Raw genomic sequence first — 18,005 nt, forward strand, 5'->3', positions numbered from 1 at the left:
GGCACTCAAAGAGCATGAAATTGTGCCAGTGGTTGTTGGAGTGGGGGAAGCAAATCTGTCAGAGTTGGAGAAGATTGCCTTCAAACCTGATTTCACATTCAAGGTCACCGATTACTCTGATTTGCCCTCAATCCAATCACAAGTTTTAACAACACTAAACATAAACAAAGGCACTGAAGAATCTCTGACTGGAATCTCTGATTTAGTAGGTAAGAATTCAACATGCTCTGAGAACATTCAATCATTCTTTGTCTGACAAAGTTCTTTACACTACACTCTCCTATCAAAAATATTTCAAATGAATTCTCAGCATCAAATTATTCATGGTATCTTGGTAAACATTAGAATCTTTTGTTTAGGGTCTGTTGCATGACATTGATGATCTGACATCTGATTCTTCTGATTCTGTGTCCTATGAAATCTGTTACCTAAAACCCTCTGTTCTTTGTGTGTGAAACCTTTCAATTCTGTATCCCTACTCTATACACTTTCCAAATCTCAAATACAACGTTGAAGATGATGAACATTTTTTTTTTTTGCAACATCTTTTTGATAAAAAGATGGTTCTTTACCATTTCTGCTTGCAACGACATATTCATAGCAATTGCTCATCTTTCCTTTTGTGCTCGGTTTTATTCCATCGAGACAGTAACTTGCTCATGTGGAGAAACAGACATGAGTGTGTTGATGTCTTGAACGCTCAGTTGGTAAATTCTCTCTCTATCTACATATCACCTCATTGAAACAGGAAGCTATAAGAGGGACATAGTGTTTCTCTTTGATGGGTCGAATGAGTCAAGAAATGGACTTCCAGCTGTGCGGGAGTTCATCAGAAGAATGGCAGATGAGCTGGACATTGATGAAGATAAGGTTCGGGTGGCAGTTGTACAGTATAGCGATGACACCAACGTTTACTTCAACTTAAATTCACACAGATCCAAAAAGGCGATTATCTATGCTGTACGAAGTCTGCGCCATAAAAGTGGAAGATCTCGGAACACTGGGGCTGCCCTGAAATACGTTCGAGACAATGTTTTCACAGCTTCATCTGGAAGTAGACGCTTGGAGGGAGTCCCTCAGATTCTGTTTTTATTGACCGGTGGCAAATCCAGTGATGATGTCTCGGGAGCTGCATTAGATTTGAGAAAACTTGGTGTGCTGTCTTTTGCTGTCGGCATGAAAAACTCAGATCAGAAGGAGCTTCAAAAAATTGCTTTTTCCCCAAGATTTCTTTTCAACCTGCCTGTCTTTGGGGAACTTTTGTCAATTCAGCCAGAGTTAGCTGCATTTGTCCAGGCAGAAATACAAATTGAGCCGCCAACTCTTGTAGGTAAGACGTGTCACTCATCGATACTTGAAATTCAGCTGGTCGCTTGCTTGCGTTTGAGTTCATTAGATCTTCCATAGTTTGAATTTTGATGAAACTGCATCATCTCATGATGATCCTGAGTTGATCAGTTTCATATCTCTCAAACAGTCTTCACTGGCTTCAGACGGTGTTCCTTGTTTGGCTTTCATTCTTTACAGCCTGAAGAGTCTTCTCATGACAACCTCACTTCAAGACATTTTACCCTTTTATCAAGCTCTTTCTTGAGCCAATGATATGAAAATCATTGACTGCGCGTTTAATAGAGGAAACGACTTGACCTTTTTTCTCTCTCTTCATTTTTTCATCCTTGAAAGAGGAAAATGCTCCTTGTTGTGGATTTATTTTTATGTTTTGCAAAAATGTCTTCTTCAAGTCTTCCTAAATGTTCTTGCAATTAACATCTTGAGTACTGCAGCATTTCTGAATCTGTGTAAGGATTTTACAATGAAATATTTCTGCTCATGTACAATACTGTATTCTTAAACAGGTTTTCTATTCCTTTCTAGTTGAATTAGAGTCCCCTCAAAGAGACATTGTGTTCCTATTGGATGGTTCGGATTACACACAAAATGAGTTTCCGGCAATGAAACGTTTGGTCCAAAGAGTGGTAGAAACTCTAAGTGTCGGTGAGAACAAAGACCGTGTTTCTCTTGTCCAATACAGCAACGACCAACAGACACATTTCAGTTTGAACACCTACACAGAAAAGCAAGATGTTCTTACTGCGCTCCAACAGATAAACCATAAAGGGGGCAGACCCCTCAACACTGGGGCAGCACTCAACTATGTGAGGAGCAATGCTTTTGCTGGTTCCTCCGGGAGTCGCAATCAAGAAGGTGTCCCTCAGATACTAATTCTGTTCAGTGGAGGAAGATCACAAGATGATGTTGCAAATGCTGCTGCAGCTCTAAAACAGGAAAGAGTTGTTCCCTTCTGTGTGGGAACAAGAAATGCAGACATACTAGAGCAGCAAATGATTGCACATAACCCTTCTTATGCTTTCTCTGTGCTTCGGTTTGATGATGTTGGGAGCATCCATCAACAACTTGTGTCATATATGAAAAGAGTACCTCGACAACAGCCAAGATTAAAACCACAAAATGCTCCTGGTAAGGCTCTATCTATCTATCTATCTATCTATCTATCTATCTATCTATCTATCTATCTATCTATCTATCTATCTATCTATCTATCTATCTATCTATCTATCTATCTATCTATCTATCTATCTATCTATCTATCTATCTATCTATCTATCTATCTATCTATCTATCTATCTATCGTTATCCTGACTACACATCATACTTGTTTTTGTCTTAGTTTCCCTAGATCAAACTCAATCCATTCCCCATGACATTGTATTTTTACTCGATTCCTCGGATGACATGCAAAACAACTTTGAGTCAATTCTTGGATTTGTTCAGAGCATGGTGGAGAAACTCAATGTGGAAGAGAACAAAGATCGTGTTTCCGTGGTGCAGTACAGTAAAGACCCCTCAGTTGAATTTCTTCTGAACACATACAACACACAACAGGAGGTCACTGACAATGTGCAAACTCTAAGGCATAAAGGAGGCAGACCCCTTAATACTGGTGCAGCCCTCCAGTATGTCAAGGATAATGTTTTCACAGCCTCTTCTGGCAGTAGATACCAAGAGGGTATCCCTCAGATTTTGGTTCTTTTAACTGGTGGACGGTCCAGTGATGATGTTCAAAACGCTGTTAAAGACTTAAAAGGCATTGGTGTGATGGTGTTTGTGGTGGGAACAACAAACGCAGATACCCTAGAGATGCAGTCTATTTCTCACAACCCCAATCTTGCATTTGCAGCAGACTTCAGTGATCTATCAGATGTTGAAAAACAAATATTTACTGCTTTCAAGACGGGTGAACCAGCTTCTATCAACCAAGCATTATATGGTAAGATGGTAATTCCTTCATGTTGAGTGAACAGCTTCATGCATGATCAGAATGACATTAAAATGAAGTTATTCATTACTCTTGACATCAGTCTCATATTACATGCAGAAATCTGAAGTAAACAATGGAAGCTCCAATGCAAAGACATGTTGTGAAGAAAGCATTTTGGACTTTTTTGATCATTATGATTAATGAGTTTAATTTTTCAAATAATCTTACTTTATTCACCACTTTTGAACCATTTCACTGAACCAAGATTAACAAACCTATAGCCTTGCATTTCAGTTAGGATAGCTGTTTTAGGTCAAGTCTGCATTGCTGAAGATTTGCAGGAACAAAACACATTTCATCACAGATATTAACACCACATTGTTCGAATGCCTGAATTATTACAGATGCCAAAGGAAGAGATATTGTTTTTTTGCTTGATGGTTCTGATGACTCTCGACAAAGCTTCCAAGACATAAAAGATTTTGTGCAGAGAATAGTGGAGGACCTAAACATTGATGCAAACAAAGATCATGTGGCTGTGGTCCAGTACAGTGACACGGCAGAGATCAGTTTTAACTTGAGACGTTACATATCAGAGGATGATGTCCTTGATGCAGTCGGAAGCCTCAGTCACAAAGGAGGCTTTTCTCACAACATTGGAGCAGCTCTTGAATATGTGAAGGACTATGTATTTACTACCAACTCAGGAAGTAGACACCTTGAGGGAGCACCACAGATACTAATACTACTGAGTGGTGGAAGAGCTGGAGATAACATAAAAGCTCCGGTCAAGCTACTCAAAGAGAGTGGTGTCATTCCGATTGTCATTGGAACAAGTGATGCTGACACCCTTGAGTTGCAGACAATATCTCATGAGCCCAATTATGCAATCTCTATTACTGATTATGAGGAGCTCCCTACTGTTAAGCAGGATGTGATGTCATTGTTAAGAGATACTTCCCACCATGAAGAGAAAACTGTTGCTGCAAAGGGTAAGATTTTACAATTTTCTACTTTCAGCCTAAATTGACATTAAATGGTGTGAAATGAGGATTTATATCAAGACTCTCAATCTGATTGTTTGTTACCCAAAGAAAAATCAAATCTACATTGTTTGTAAATGATTTGTGCTTGTTACAGATTCTAAGAGACATGATGTAGTATTTCTTATTGATGGATCATATGATTCTCGGAATGGCTTTGAAGAGATACGAGGATTTGTCAAAAAAGTTGTTGAAAGCTTAAATCTTGGTGAGAACAGAGACCAAGTTGCTGTAGTTCAATACAGCCGTGATGCAACTGCCAATTTCTACTTGAATTCGTACTCATCCAAGAGTGATGTTCTAAATTCCATTGGAACAATGAGGCATAAATTGGGGAGACCCCTGAATATGGGCAAAGCACTTGAGTTTGTCAGGGACGAGGTCTTTGCTGCTTCTGTTGGAGGCAGAGGTGCAGAATCTGTCCCTCAATATCTGTATGTGTTCAGTGGTGGAAGATCAGGAGACGATGTCAGAGGACCAGCACAGTCTCTCAAAGAAAAGGGAATCAAGACTTTTACTATCGGAACACAAAATTCTGATACGTTGGAAATGCAGACCATTTCTTTCAGACCATCACACTATTTTCAAGTCATGAACTTTAACAATCTGCAAAATGTACCTTCATCTGTTGAGGCCACTCTAAGGGGTGCTCAAGAAATGCCGACATTTCCAACGACTGGTGAGAATTATTAAAATATTTTTTTATTTTAATCTTGAGATCATTTCATTGTATTCCTGATAACTATATCTGATGTACCTTTTTACATTAAATGTGTTGGTTGTATTGTATCACTTTCAGATACTTTCGCAAAAGAGTTTGATCTCCAGAGAGCAGACATTGCTTTTCTCCTTGATGGATCTGATAATATGGAAGTGAGTGAAAGACAAAGTTTGGATTTTGTAAGAGAATTTGTCCAGCAACTAAAATTTGGGCCAAACAATGTCCAAGTTGCTTTGATACAGTACAGCGAAAAGCCTGCTAATGAGTTTCTCCTGACCACATACTCGCAAAAAGAAGATGTCTTGAGTCATTTGAGCAATGTTAAACTGAAAGGAGGCTCTGTCGTGAACACTGGTGTAGCCCTCGATTATATGAAGAACAACGTGTTTTCGGCTTCATCTGGAAGCCGAGCACAAGAGGGTGTCCCTCAGATTCTGATTCTTTTAAGTGGGGAAAAGTCCAATGATGATTTCTTTGGTCCGGTGGCCAGACTTAAAAATGCTGGAATTATCCTTTTCAGTATTGGAGTAAATAACGCAGATAGGTTGGAAATGGAACAACTAGCACACAGTCCTGGAGCGTTGTACTTCGTAAAGGAGATGTCTGAATTTCCTCTTGTGAGAGAGCAGTTGCTATCAACCATTTCACTTTACAAAAGCACTGCCATCTCGAGTGTAGGTGAGTGTACAAGAATACCCTAGAACAGTTTTACCCTGCAGACACGTCTTAAAAATCGATTTACATTTAAGCCTTGTAATAATCCTTTGACTTGTAAACCAACATGTTATGTGACTTTTCTAGGTTCAAGCTCAAATGTTAAAAGAGATATCGTTTTTCTCATTGATGGGTCCGATGACGTCAGGAATCAGTTCCAAGCTATACGAGAATTTGTTGCAAATATGGTTGTGAACTTTGACATGGACCAAGAAAAGGACAAAATTGCTGTGGTACAGTATAGCAACAACGCTGAAATGAATTTTAACCTGATCACTTACAACACAAAACAGGATGTAATAAATCAAATTTTGAAGCTAAAGCAAAAAGGAGGAAGACCTCAATATATTGGAGCAGCCCTACAGTTTGTGAAAGAAAAAGTTTTTGATTCAACGGCTGGAGGTAGACGTCAGGAAGGGGCCCAGCAGATACTTCTCATTTTGGCTGGAGGAAGGTCCAGAGATTCCCCACGAGGGCCAGTGAAGATGCTCAAGGCTGCAGGAGTTGTCACATTTGCAATTTGGTCGAGAATGTCAAATCCAGCTGAGATGCAAATGATATCCTCTGACCCAAATTATGCATACTCAGTCCCTGACTTTGTTAATCTTCGTGATATTCAAAACAGTTTGCTGAGTCATCTTAATCAAATTGGCGTTGAGGAAACCAAAGAAGGTAAGAATGATGATGATATGAACAATAAACCATTTTTAAACGTATGCACAAGAGTGGAAATTATCTCCAAAGTGGGAAAGGCCAAAAAGTTACATGATAGCTTTCAGAACTCACTTGCTTAAAACCAAGCAAAATGAACTGAAGGGATGAGCCAATGTGCCAACCTCAACAACAAAAAATAGTCAAAAAAGTGTGAAGGCTGACCAAAGAGGAGGGACAGTTCATAACAAAAGTTATCGCCAGAAAAGATACAAAAAGAGTAAGCCCACTTAATTTATGTACATTATTCAAAAAGACCCAACATGAATCCACTGTGAGCAAAGCACCTAGGAACATCTAGCAAAGAGAGTTACTAATTTAGCAAGGGGATAGTTGGAAAAGTTGTTTATAAGTCCAAAATTGAAGGATTATATACAAATATATATATTTGATGTCTTCCTGTCTGTTCTCAGTCGACACTCCCAACAAGGATATCGTGTTCCTTCTTGATGGTTCTGACAGCACAAGGAGTGGCTTCCCTGCCATGCTAGATTTTGTTGAGAAAGTGGTGGAGAAATTGAACGTAGGACCTAACAAAGACCGTGTCTCTGTGGTCCAATACAGCAGAGATGCAGAGATCCATTTCTATCTGAACACATACAGCACAAAACAGGATATTTTGGATGCAGTCAGAGGGCTGAGACATAGAGGAGGCAGACCCCTCTTCACCGGGGCAGCCCTCCAATACGTCAGGGACAACGCCTTTACAAACTCCTCCGGGAGCAGGCGCCTGCAAGGTGTTCCACAAATCTTGGTCCTGCTAAATGGTGGAAGATCTTTTGACATTGTTGATACCCCGGCCTCTGCTCTCAAACAGCAGGGTGTCTATGTGATAGGCATTGGCACAAGGAACTCTGACAGTGGGGAGCTGCAGAAGATATCACATGAGCCAAGTTACGCTCTGTCAGTGTCTGACTTCACTGACCTCCCCAGTGCCCAGGAACAGCTCTCCTCTGTAATGAACACAGTGCTAACCAGGGCCACGCCCATCACACCAACGAGAACTGGTAAGAAAAGTGACAGATTTTGATTTTCCCAGGTCATGGTAGGATGCAAATTGAACAGTATGAATGTGTTATTTATTGAAGCCGAGGTAAGCCAGCAGCACTATGACAATACGTTTGTTCCAGATGAAACGGCGTAGGTTGCTAAATTCCAGGTTAGCTTTGGTCATCTGACTTTGACGTGTTAAACATTTGACACAGGAACCTGAACATGTCTGAAATTCTTTGTTCCCTAGTGGAGAGAAAGCCAGCAGGAAAAGATGTTGTGTTCTTGTTGGATGGATCTGATGGTACTAGAAGTGGCTTCCCAGCTGTGAAAGACTTTGTCCAAAGAGTTGTAGAGACACTCAGTGTGGATGACAACAAAGACCGTGTCTCAGTGGTTCAGTACAGCAGAGATCCAGCTGTGCAATTCTATCTGAACACGTACACCACAAAAGGAGACATCCTTGACACTGTCAGAGGATTGAGGCACAAAGGCGGAAGACCCCTCAACACTGGAGCAGCTCTCCAGTACTTGAGGGATAATGTCTTTACAGCCTCTGCTGGAAGCAGGCTCCAGGAAGGAGTCCCACAGGTCCTAGTTTTGATAAGTGGTGGAAGGTCTTTTGACAGTGTTGATCAACCAGCCTCTGCTCTCAAACAGCTGGGTGTCTTGACCTTTGCAATTGGAACCAGGAGCGCTGACAGCAAAGAACTGCAGAAGATATCCCACGAGCCCAGTTATGCACTAACTGTGTCTGAATTCACTGACCTTCCCAATGTCCAACAACAACTTCAGTCCTCCATGGAGTCTGTGGCTATCAAGGTCGCCCCAGAACCACCAACTGTTTCTGGTATGTTCACAAGCATGGCCCTTTACTGGCCAGATAGACACATGATTTATTTGACCTAAACTGAGGCAAGGAAAATAAGTCTGACATTTTTGTGTAGCGGCATTCCGAGATAAGGGGGAAGTGCTCCCCCATTGTTTAGATTGAATAAGCCAGCCTTAGGTGATTCCAAAACAAAGAAATCATAGACAATTGCACCACTTGATGATTAGCACAGCAGTGTAGATTTTGTAGAAAATTTCACTTAATGTCTTCCTGTCTGTTCTCAGTCGACACTGCCAAAAAGGATATCGTGTTCCTTCTGGATGGTTCTGACGGCACAAGGAGTGGCTTCCCTGCCATGCTAGATTTTGTTGAGAAAGTGGTGGAGAAATTGAACGTAGGACCTAACAACGACCGTGTCTCTGTGGTCCAATACAGTAGAGATGCAGAGATCCATTTCTATCTGAACACATACAGCACAAAACAGGATATTTTGGATGCAGTCAGAGGGCTGAGACATAGAGGAGGCAGACCCCTCTTCACCGGTGCAGCCCTCCAATACGTCAGGGACAACGCCTTTACAAACTCCTCCGGGAGCAGGCGCCTGCAAGGTGTTCCACAAATGTTGGTCCTGCTAAATGGTGGAAGGTCTTTTGACATTGTCGATACCCCAGCCTCTGCTCTCAAACAGCAGGGTGTCTATGTGATAGGCATTGGCACAAGGAACTCTGACAGTGGGGAGCTGCAGAAAATATCATATGAGCCAAGTTACGCTCTGTCAGTATCTGATTTCAATGACCTCCCCAGTGCCCAGGAACAGCTCTCCTCTGTTATTAACACAGTGCTAACCAGGGCCACGCCCATCACACCAACGAGAACTGGTAAGAAAAGTGACAGATTTTGATTTTCCCAGGTCATGGTAGGATGCAAATTGAACAGTATGAATGTGTTATTTATTGAAGCCGAGGTAAGCCAGCAGCACTATGACAATACGTTTGTTCCAGATGAAACGGCGTAGGTTGCTAAATTCCAGGTTAGCTTTGGTCATCTGACTTTGACGTGGTAAACATTTGACACAGGAACCTGAACATGTCTGAAATTCTTTGTTCCCTAGTGGAGAGAAAGCCAGCAGGAAAAGATGTTGTGTTCTTGTTGGATGGATCTGATGGTACTAGAAGTGGCTTCCCAGCTGTGAAAGACTTTGTCCAAAGAGTTGTAGAGACACTCAGTGTGGATGACAACAAAGACCGTGTCTCAGTGGTTCAGTACAGCAGAGATCCAGCTGTGCAATTCTATCTGAACACGTACACCACAAAAGGAGACATCCTTGACACTGTCAGAGGATTGAGGCACAAAGGTGGAAGACCCCTCAACACTGGAGCAGCTCTCCAGTACTTGAGGGATAATGTCTTCACGGCCTCTGCTGGAAGCAGGCTCCAGGAAGGAGTCCCACAAGTCCTAGTTTTGATAAGTGGTGGAAGGTCTTTTGACAGTGTTGATCAACCAGCCTCTGCTCTCAAACAGCTGGGTGTCTTGACCTTTGCAATTGGAACCAGGAGCGCTGACAGCAAAGAACTGCAGAAGATATCCCACGAGCCCAGTTATGCACTAACTGTGTCTGAATTCACTGACCTTCCCAATGTCCAACAACAACTTCAGTCCTCCATGGAGTCTGTGGCTATCAAGGTCGCCCCAGAACCACCAACTGTTTCTGGTATGTTCACAAGCATGGCCCTTTACTGGCCAGATTGACACATGATTTATTTGACCTAAACTGAGGCAAGGAAAACAATTCTGACATTTTTTTGTAGCTGCATTCCGAGATAAGGGGGAAGTGCTCCCCCATTGTTTAGATTGAATAAGCCAGCCTTAGGTGATACCAAAACAAAGAAATCAAAGACACTTGCACCACTTGATGATTAGCACAGCAGTGTAGATTTTGCAGAAGATTTCACTTAATTTCTTCCTGTCTGTTCTCAGTCGACACTGCCAAAAAGGATATCGTGTTCCTTCTGGATGGTTCTGACGGCACTAGGAGTGGCTTCCCTGCCATGCTAGATTTTGTTGAGAAAGTGGTGGAGAAATTGAACGTAGGACCTAACAAAGACCGTGTCTCTGTGGTCCAATACAGCAAAGATGCAGAGATCCATTTCTATCTGAACACATACAGCACAAAACAGGATATTTTGGATACAGTCAGAGGGCTGAGACATAGAGGAGGCAGACCCCTCAACACCGGGGCAGCCCTCCAATACGTCAGGGACAACGCCTTTACAAACTCCTCCGGGAGCAGGCGCCTGCAAGGTGTTCCACAAATGTTGGTCCTGCTAAATGGTGGAAGGTCTTTTGACAATGTCGATACCCCGGCCTCTGCTCTCAAACAGCAGGAGGTCTATGTGATAGGCATTGGCACAAGGAACTCTGACAGTGTGGAGCTGCAGAAGATATCACATGAGCCAAGTTACGCTCTGTCAGTGTCTGACTTCACTGATCTCCCCAGTGCCCAGAAACAGCTCTACTCTGTCATGAACACAGTGCTAACCAGGGCCACGCCCATCACACCAACAACAACTGGTAAGAAAAGTGACAGATTTTGATTTTCCCAGGTCATGGTAGGATGCAAATTGAACAGTATGAACGTGTTATTTATTGAAGCCGAGGTAAGCCAGCAGCACTATGACAATACGTTTGTTCCAGATGAAACGGCGTAGGTTGCTAAATTCCAGGTTAGCTTTGGTCATCTGACTTTGACGTGTTAAACATTTGACACAGGAACCTGAACATGTCTGAAATTCTTTGTTCCCTAGTGGAGAGAAAGCCAGCAGGAAAAGATGTTGTGTTCTTGTTGGATGGATCTGATGGTACTAGAAGTGGCTTCCCAGCTGTGAAAGACTTTGTCCAAAGAGTTGTAGAGACACTCAGTGTGGATGACAACAAAGACCGTGTCTCAGTGGTTCAGTACAGCAGAGATCCAGCTGTGCAATTCTATCTGAACACGTACACCACAAAAGGAGACATCCTTGACACTGTCAGAGGATTGAGGCACAAAGGCGGAAGACCCCTCAACACTGGAGCAGCTCTCCAGTACTTGAGGGATAATGTCTTTACAGCCTCTGCTGGAAGCAGGCTCCAGGAAGGAGTCCCACAGGTCCTAGTTTTGATAAGTGGTGGAAGGTCTTTTGACAGTGTTGATCAACCAGCCTCTGCTCTCAAACAGCTGGGTGTCTTGACCTTTGCAATTGGAACCAGGAGCGCTGACAGCAAAGAACTGCAGAAGATATCCCACGAGCCCAGTTATGCACTAACTGTGTCTGAATTCACTGACCTTCCCAATGTCCAACAACAACTTCAGTCCTCCGTGGAGTCTGTGGCTATCAAGGTCGCCCCAGAACCACCAACTGTTTCTGGTATGTTCACAAGCATGGCCCTTTACTGGCCAGATAGACACATGATTTATTTGACCTAAACTGAGGCAAGGAAAATAAGTCTGACATTTTTGTGTAGCGGCACTCCGAGATAAGGGGGAAGTGCTCCCCCATTGTTTAGATTGAATAAGCCAGCCTTAGGTGATTCCAAAACAAAGAAATCATAGACAATTGCACCACTTGATGATTAGCACAGCAGTGTAGATTTTGTAGAAAATTTCACTTAATGTCTTCCTGTCTGTTCTCAGTCGACACTGCCAAAAAGGATATCGTGTTCCTTCTGGATGGTTCTGACGGCACAAGGAGTGGCTTCCCTGCCATGCTAGATTTTGTTGAGAAAGTGGTGGAGAAATTGAACGTAGGACCTAACAACGACCGTGTCTCTGTGGTCCAATACAGTAGAGATGCAGAGATCCATTTCTATCTGAACACATACAGCACAAAACAGGATATTTTGGATGCAGTCAGAGGGCTGAGACATAGAGGAGGCAGACCCCTCTTCACCGGTGCAGCCCTCCAATACGTCAGGGACAACGCCTTTACAAACTCCTCCGGGAGCAGGCGCCTGCAAGGTGTTCCACAAATGTTGGTCCTGCTAAATGGTGGAAGGTCTTTTGACATTGTCGATACCCCAGCCTCTGCTCTCAAACAGCAGGGTGTCTATGTGATAGGCATTGGCACAAGGAACTCTGACAGTGGGGAGCTGCAGAAAATATCATATGAGCCAAGTTACGCTCTGTCAGTATCTGATTTCAATGACCTCCCCAGTGCCCAGGAACAGCTCTCCTCTGTTATTAACACAGTGCTAACCAGGGCCACGCCCATCACACCAACGAGAACTGGTAAGAAAAGTGACAGATTTTGATTTTCCCAGGTCATGGTAGGATGCAAATTGAACAGTATGAATGTGTTATTTATTGAAGCCGAGGTAAGCCAGCAGCACTATGACAATACGTTTGTTCCAGATGAAACGGCGTAGGTTGCTAAATTCCAGGTTAGCTTTGGTCATCTGACTTTGACGTGGTAAACATTTGACACAGGAACCTGAACATGTCTGAAATTCTTTGTTCCCTAGTGGAGAGAAAGCCAGCAGGAAAAGATGTTGTGTTCTTGTTGGATGGATCTGATGGTACTAGAAGTGGCTTCCCAGCTGTGAAAGACTTTGTCCAAAGAGTTGTAGAGACACTCAGTGTGGATGACAACAAAGACCGTGTCTCAGTGGTTCAGTACAGCAGAGATCCAGCTGTGCAATTCTATCTGAACACGTACACCACAAAAGGAGACATCCTTGACACTGTCAGAGGATTGAGGCACAAAGGTGGAAGACCCCTCAACACTGGAGCAGCTCTCCAGTACTTGAGGGATAATGTCTTCACGGCCTCTGCTGGAAGCAGGCTCCAGGAAGGAGTCCCACAAGTCCTAGTTTTGATAAGTGGTGGAAGGTCTTTTGACAGTGTTGATCAACCAGCCTCTGCTCTCAAACAGCTGGGTGTCTTGACCTTTGCAATTGGAACCAGGAGCGCTGACAGCAAAGAACTGCAGAAGATATCCCACGAGCCCAGTTATGCACTAACTGTGTCTGAATTCACTGACCTTCCCAATGTCCAACAACAACTTCAGTCCTCCATGGAGTCTGTGGCTATCAAGGTCGCCCCAGAACCACCAACTGTTTCTGGTATGTTCACAAGCATGGCCCTTTACTGGCCAGATTGACACATGATTTATTTGACCTAAACTGAGGCAAGGAAAACAATTCTGACATTTTTTTGTAGCTGCATTCCGAGATAAGGGGGAAGTGCTCCCCCATTGTTTAGATTGAATAAGCCAGCCTTAGGTGATACCAAAACAAAGAAATCAAAGACACTTGCACCACTTGATGATTAGCACAGCAGTGTAGATTTTGCAGAAAATTTCACTTAATTTCTTCCTGTCTGTTCTCAGTCGACACTGCCAAAAAGGATATCGTGTTCCTTCTGGATGGTTCTGACGGCACTAGGAGTGGCTTCCCTGCCATGCTAGATTTTGTTGAGAAAGTGGTGGAGAAATTGAACGTAGGACCTAACAAAGACCGTGTCTCTGTGGTCCAATACAGCAAAGATGCAGAGATCCATTTCTATCTGAACACATACAGCACAAAACAGGATATTTTGGATACAGTCAGAGGGCTGAGACATAGAGGAGGCAGACCCCTCAACACCGGGGCAGCCCTCCAATACGTCAGGGACAACGCCTTTACAAACTCCTCCGGGAGCAGGCGCCTGCAAGGTGTTCCACAAATGTTGGTCCTGCTAAATGGTGGAAGGTCTTTTGACAATGTCGATACCCCGGCCTCTGCTCTCAAACAGCAGGAGGTCTATGTGATAGGCATTGGCACAAGGAACTCTGACAGTGTGGAGCTGCAGAAGATATCACATGAGCCAAGTTACGCTCTGTCAGTGTCTGACTTCACTGATCTCCCCAGTGCCCAGAAACAGCTCTACTCTGTCATGAACACAGTGCTAACCAGGGCCACGCCCATCACACCAACAACAACTGGTAAGAAAAGTGACAGATTTTGATTTTCCCAGGTCATGGTAGGATGCAAATTGAACAGTATGAACGTGTTATTTATTGAAGCCGAGGTAAGCCAGCAGCACTATGACAATACGTTTGTTCCAGATGAAACGGCGTAGGTTGCTAAATTCCAGGTTAGCTTTGGTCTTCTGACTTTGACGTGTTAAACATTTGACACAGGAACCTGAACATGTCTGAAATTCTTTGTTCCCTAGTGGAGAGAAAGCCAGCAGGAAAAGATGTTGTGTTCTTGTTGGATGGATCTGATGGTACTAGAAGTGGCTTCCCAGCTGTGAAAGACTTTGTCCAAAGAGTTGTAGAGACACTCAGTGTGGATGACAACAAAGACCGTGTCTCAGTGGTTCAGTACAGCAGAGATCCAGCTGTGCAATTCTATCTGAACACGTACACCACAAAAGGAGACATCCTTGACACTGTCAGAGGATTGAGGCACAAAGGCGGAAGACCCCTCAACACTGGAGCAGCTCTCCAGTACTTGAGGGATAATGTCTTTACAGCCTCTGCTGGAAGCAGGCTCCAGGAAGGAGTCCCACAGGTCCTAGTTTTGATAAGTGGTGGAAGGTCTTTTGACAGTGTTGATCAACCAGCCTCTGCTCTCAAACAGCTGGGTGTCTTGACCTTTGCAATTGGAACCAGGAGCGCTGACAGCAAAGAACTGCAGAAGATATCCCACGAGCCCAGTTATGCACTAACTGTGTCTGAATTCACTGACCTTCCCAATGTCCAACAACAACTTCAGTCCTCCGTGGAGTCTGTGGCTATCAAGGTCGCCCCAGAACCACCAACTGTTTCTGGTATGTTCACAAGCATGGCCCTTTACTGGCCAGATAGACACATGATTTATTTGACCTAAACTGAGGCAAGGAAAATAAGTCTGACATTTTTGTGTAGCGGCACTCCGAGATAAGGGGGAAGTGCTCCCCCATTGTTTAGATTGAATAAGCCAGCCTTAGGTGATTCCAAAACAAAGAAATCATAGACAATTGCACCACTTGATGATTAGCACAGCAGTGTAGATTTTGTAGAAAATTTCACTTAATGTCTTCCTGTCTGTTCTCAGTCGACACTGCCAAAAAGGATATCGTGTTCCTTCTGGATGGTTCTGACGGCACAAGGAGTGGCTTCCCTGCCATGCTAGATTTTGTTGAGAAAGTGGTGGAGAAATTGAACGTAGGACCTAACAACGACCGTGTCTCTGTGGTCCAATACAGTAGAGATGCAGAGATCCATTTCTATCTGAACACATACAGCACAAAACAGGATATTTTGGATGCAGTCAGAGGGCTGAGACATAGAGGAGGCAGACCCCTCTTCACCGGTGCAGCCCTCCAATACGTCAGGGACAACGCCTTTACAAACTCCTCCGGGAGCAGGCGCCTGCAAGGTGTTCCACAAATGTTGGTCCTGCTAAATGGTGGAAGGTCTTTTGACATTGTCGATACCCCAGCCTCTGCTCTCAAACAGCAGGGTGTCTATGTGATAGGCATTGGCACAAGGAACTCTGACAGTGGGGAGCTGCAGAAAATATCATATGAGCCAAGTTACGCTCTGTCAGTATCTGATTTCAATGACCTCCCCAGTGCCCAGGAACAGCTCTCCTCTGTTATTAACACAGTGCTAACCAGGGCCACGCCCATCACACCAACGAGAACTGGTAAGAAAAGTGACAGATTTTGATTTTCCCAGGTCATGGTAGGATGCAAATTGAACAGTATGAATGTGTTATTTATTGAAGCCGAGGTAAGCCAGCAGCACTATGACAATACGTTTGTTCCAGATGAAACGGCGTAGGTTGCTAAATTCCAGGTTAGCTTTGGTCATCTGACTTTGACGTGGTAAACATTTGACACAGGAACCTGAACATGTCTGAAATTCTTTGTTCCCTAGTGGAGAGAAAGCCAGCAGGAAAAGATGTTGTGTTCTTGTTGGATGGATCTGATGGTACTAGAAGTGGCTTCCCAGCTGTGAAAGACTTTGTCCAAAGAGTTGTAGAGACACTCAGTGTGGATGACAACAAAGACCGTGTCTCAGTGGTTCAGTACAGCAGAGATCCAGCTGTGCAATTCTATCTGAACACGTACACCACAAAAGGAGACATCCTTGACACTGTCAGAGGATTGAGGCACAAAGGTGGAAGACCCCTCAACACTGGAGCAGCTCTCCAGTACTTGAGGGATAATGTCTTCACGGCCTCTGCTGGAAGCAGGCTCCAGGAAGGAGTCCCACAAGTCCTAGTTTTGATAAGTGGTGGAAGGTCTTTTGACAGTGTTGATCAACCAGCCTCTGCTCTCAAACAGCTGGGTGTCTTGACCTTTGCAATTGGAACCAGGAGCGCTGACAGCAAAGAACTGCAGAAGATATCCCACGAGCCCAGTTATGCACTAACTGTGTCTGAATTCACTGACCTTCCCAATGTCCAACAACAACTTCAGTCCTCCATGGAGTCTGTGGCTATCAAGGTCGCCCCAGAACCACCAACTGTTTCTGGTATGTTCACAAGCATGGCCCTTTACTGGCCAGATTGACACATGATTTATTTGACCTAAACTGAGGCAAGGAAAACAATTCTGACATTTTTTTGTAGCTGCATTCCGAGATAAGGGGGAAGTGCTCCCCCATTGTTTAGATTGAATAAGCCAGCCTTAGGTGATACCAAAACAAAGAAATCAAAGACACTTGCACCACTTGATGATTAGCACAGCAGTGTAGATTTTGCAGAAGATTTCACTTAATTTCTTCCTGTCTGTTCTCAGTCGACACTGCCAAAAAGGATATCGTGTTCCTTCTGGATGGTTCTGACGGCACTAGGAGTGGCTTCCCTGCCATGCTAGATTTTGTTGAGAAAGTGGTGGAGAAATTGAACGTAGGACCTAACAAAGACCGTGTCTCTGTGGTCCAATACAGCAAAGATGCAGAGATCCATTTCTATCTGAACACATACAGCACAAAACAGGATATTTTGGATACAGTCAGAGGGCTGAGACATAGAGGAGGCAGACCCCTCAACACCGGGGCAGCCCTCCAATACGTCAGGGACAACGCCTTTACAAACTCCTCCGGGAGCAGGCGCCTGCAAGGTGTTCCACAAATGTTGGTCCTGCTAAATGGTGGAAGGTCTTTTGACAATGTCGATACCCCGGCCTCTGCTCTCAAACAGCAGGAGGTCTATGTGATAGGCATTGGCACAAGGAACTCTGACAGTGTGGAGCTGCAGAAGATATCACATGAGCCAAGTTACGCTCTGTCAGTGTCTGACTTCACTGATCTCCCCAGTGCCCAGAAACAGCTCTACTCTGTCATGAACACAGTGCTAACCAGGGCCACGCCCATCACACCAACAACAACTGGTAAGAAAAGTGACAGATTTTGATTTTCCCAGGTCATGGTAGGATGCAAATTGAACAGTATGAACGTGTTATTTATTGAAGCCGAGGTAAGCCAGCAGCACTATGACAATACGTTTGTTCCAGATGAAACGGCGTAGGTTGCTAAATTCCAGGTTAGCTTTGGTCATCTGACTTTGACGTGTTAAACATTTGACACAGGAACCTGAACATGTCTGAAATTCTTTGTTCCCTAGTGGAGAGAAAGCCAGCAGGAAAAGATGTTGTGTTCTTGTTGGATGGATCTGATGGTACTAGAAGTGGCTTCCCAGCTGTGAAAGACTTTGTCCAAAGAGTTGTAGAGACACTCAGTGTGGATGACAACAAAGACCGTG

General features: G+C 43.8%; 3 protein-coding genes across 5 annotated transcripts in view; all 3 read left to right on the forward strand.

The window, feature by feature from the left end:
• LOC306832745 (collagen alpha-3(VI) chain-like) overlaps nt 1–18,005 on the forward strand; it is a 112,530-nt gene that overhangs the window by 17,420 nt on the left and 77,105 nt on the right. The gene's annotated exons all lie outside the window — the stretch shown is intronic.
• LOC306832914 (collagen alpha-3(VI) chain-like) lies at nt 2,797–11,176 on the forward strand (the record flags this gene model as incomplete). Its single annotated transcript, XM_079357934.1, has 7 exons — nt 2,797–3,028; nt 6,883–7,476; nt 7,710–8,309; nt 8,576–9,169; nt 9,403–10,002; nt 10,269–10,822; nt 11,096–11,176. The coding sequence occupies 7 exons, from the start codon at nt 2,797–2,799 to the stop codon at nt 11,174–11,176; spliced, it is 3,255 nt and encodes a 1,084-aa protein (XP_079214060.1).
• LOC306832916 (collagen alpha-3(VI) chain-like) lies at nt 11,387–17,948 on the forward strand (the record flags this gene model as incomplete). Its single annotated transcript, XM_079357937.1, has 11 exons — nt 11,387–11,436; nt 11,538–11,695; nt 11,962–12,555; nt 12,789–13,388; nt 13,655–14,166; nt 14,372–14,381; nt 14,482–15,081; nt 15,348–15,941; nt 16,175–16,774; nt 17,041–17,150; nt 17,868–17,948. The coding sequence occupies 11 exons, from the start codon at nt 11,387–11,389 to the stop codon at nt 17,946–17,948; spliced, it is 3,909 nt and encodes a 1,302-aa protein (XP_079214063.1).

The sequence above is a fragment of the Symphodus melops genome, assembly GCF_947650265.1.
Source record: "Symphodus melops genome assembly, chromosome: 12".
NCBI classification, from domain to species: domain Eukaryota; kingdom Metazoa; phylum Chordata; class Actinopteri; order Labriformes; family Labridae; genus Symphodus; species Symphodus melops.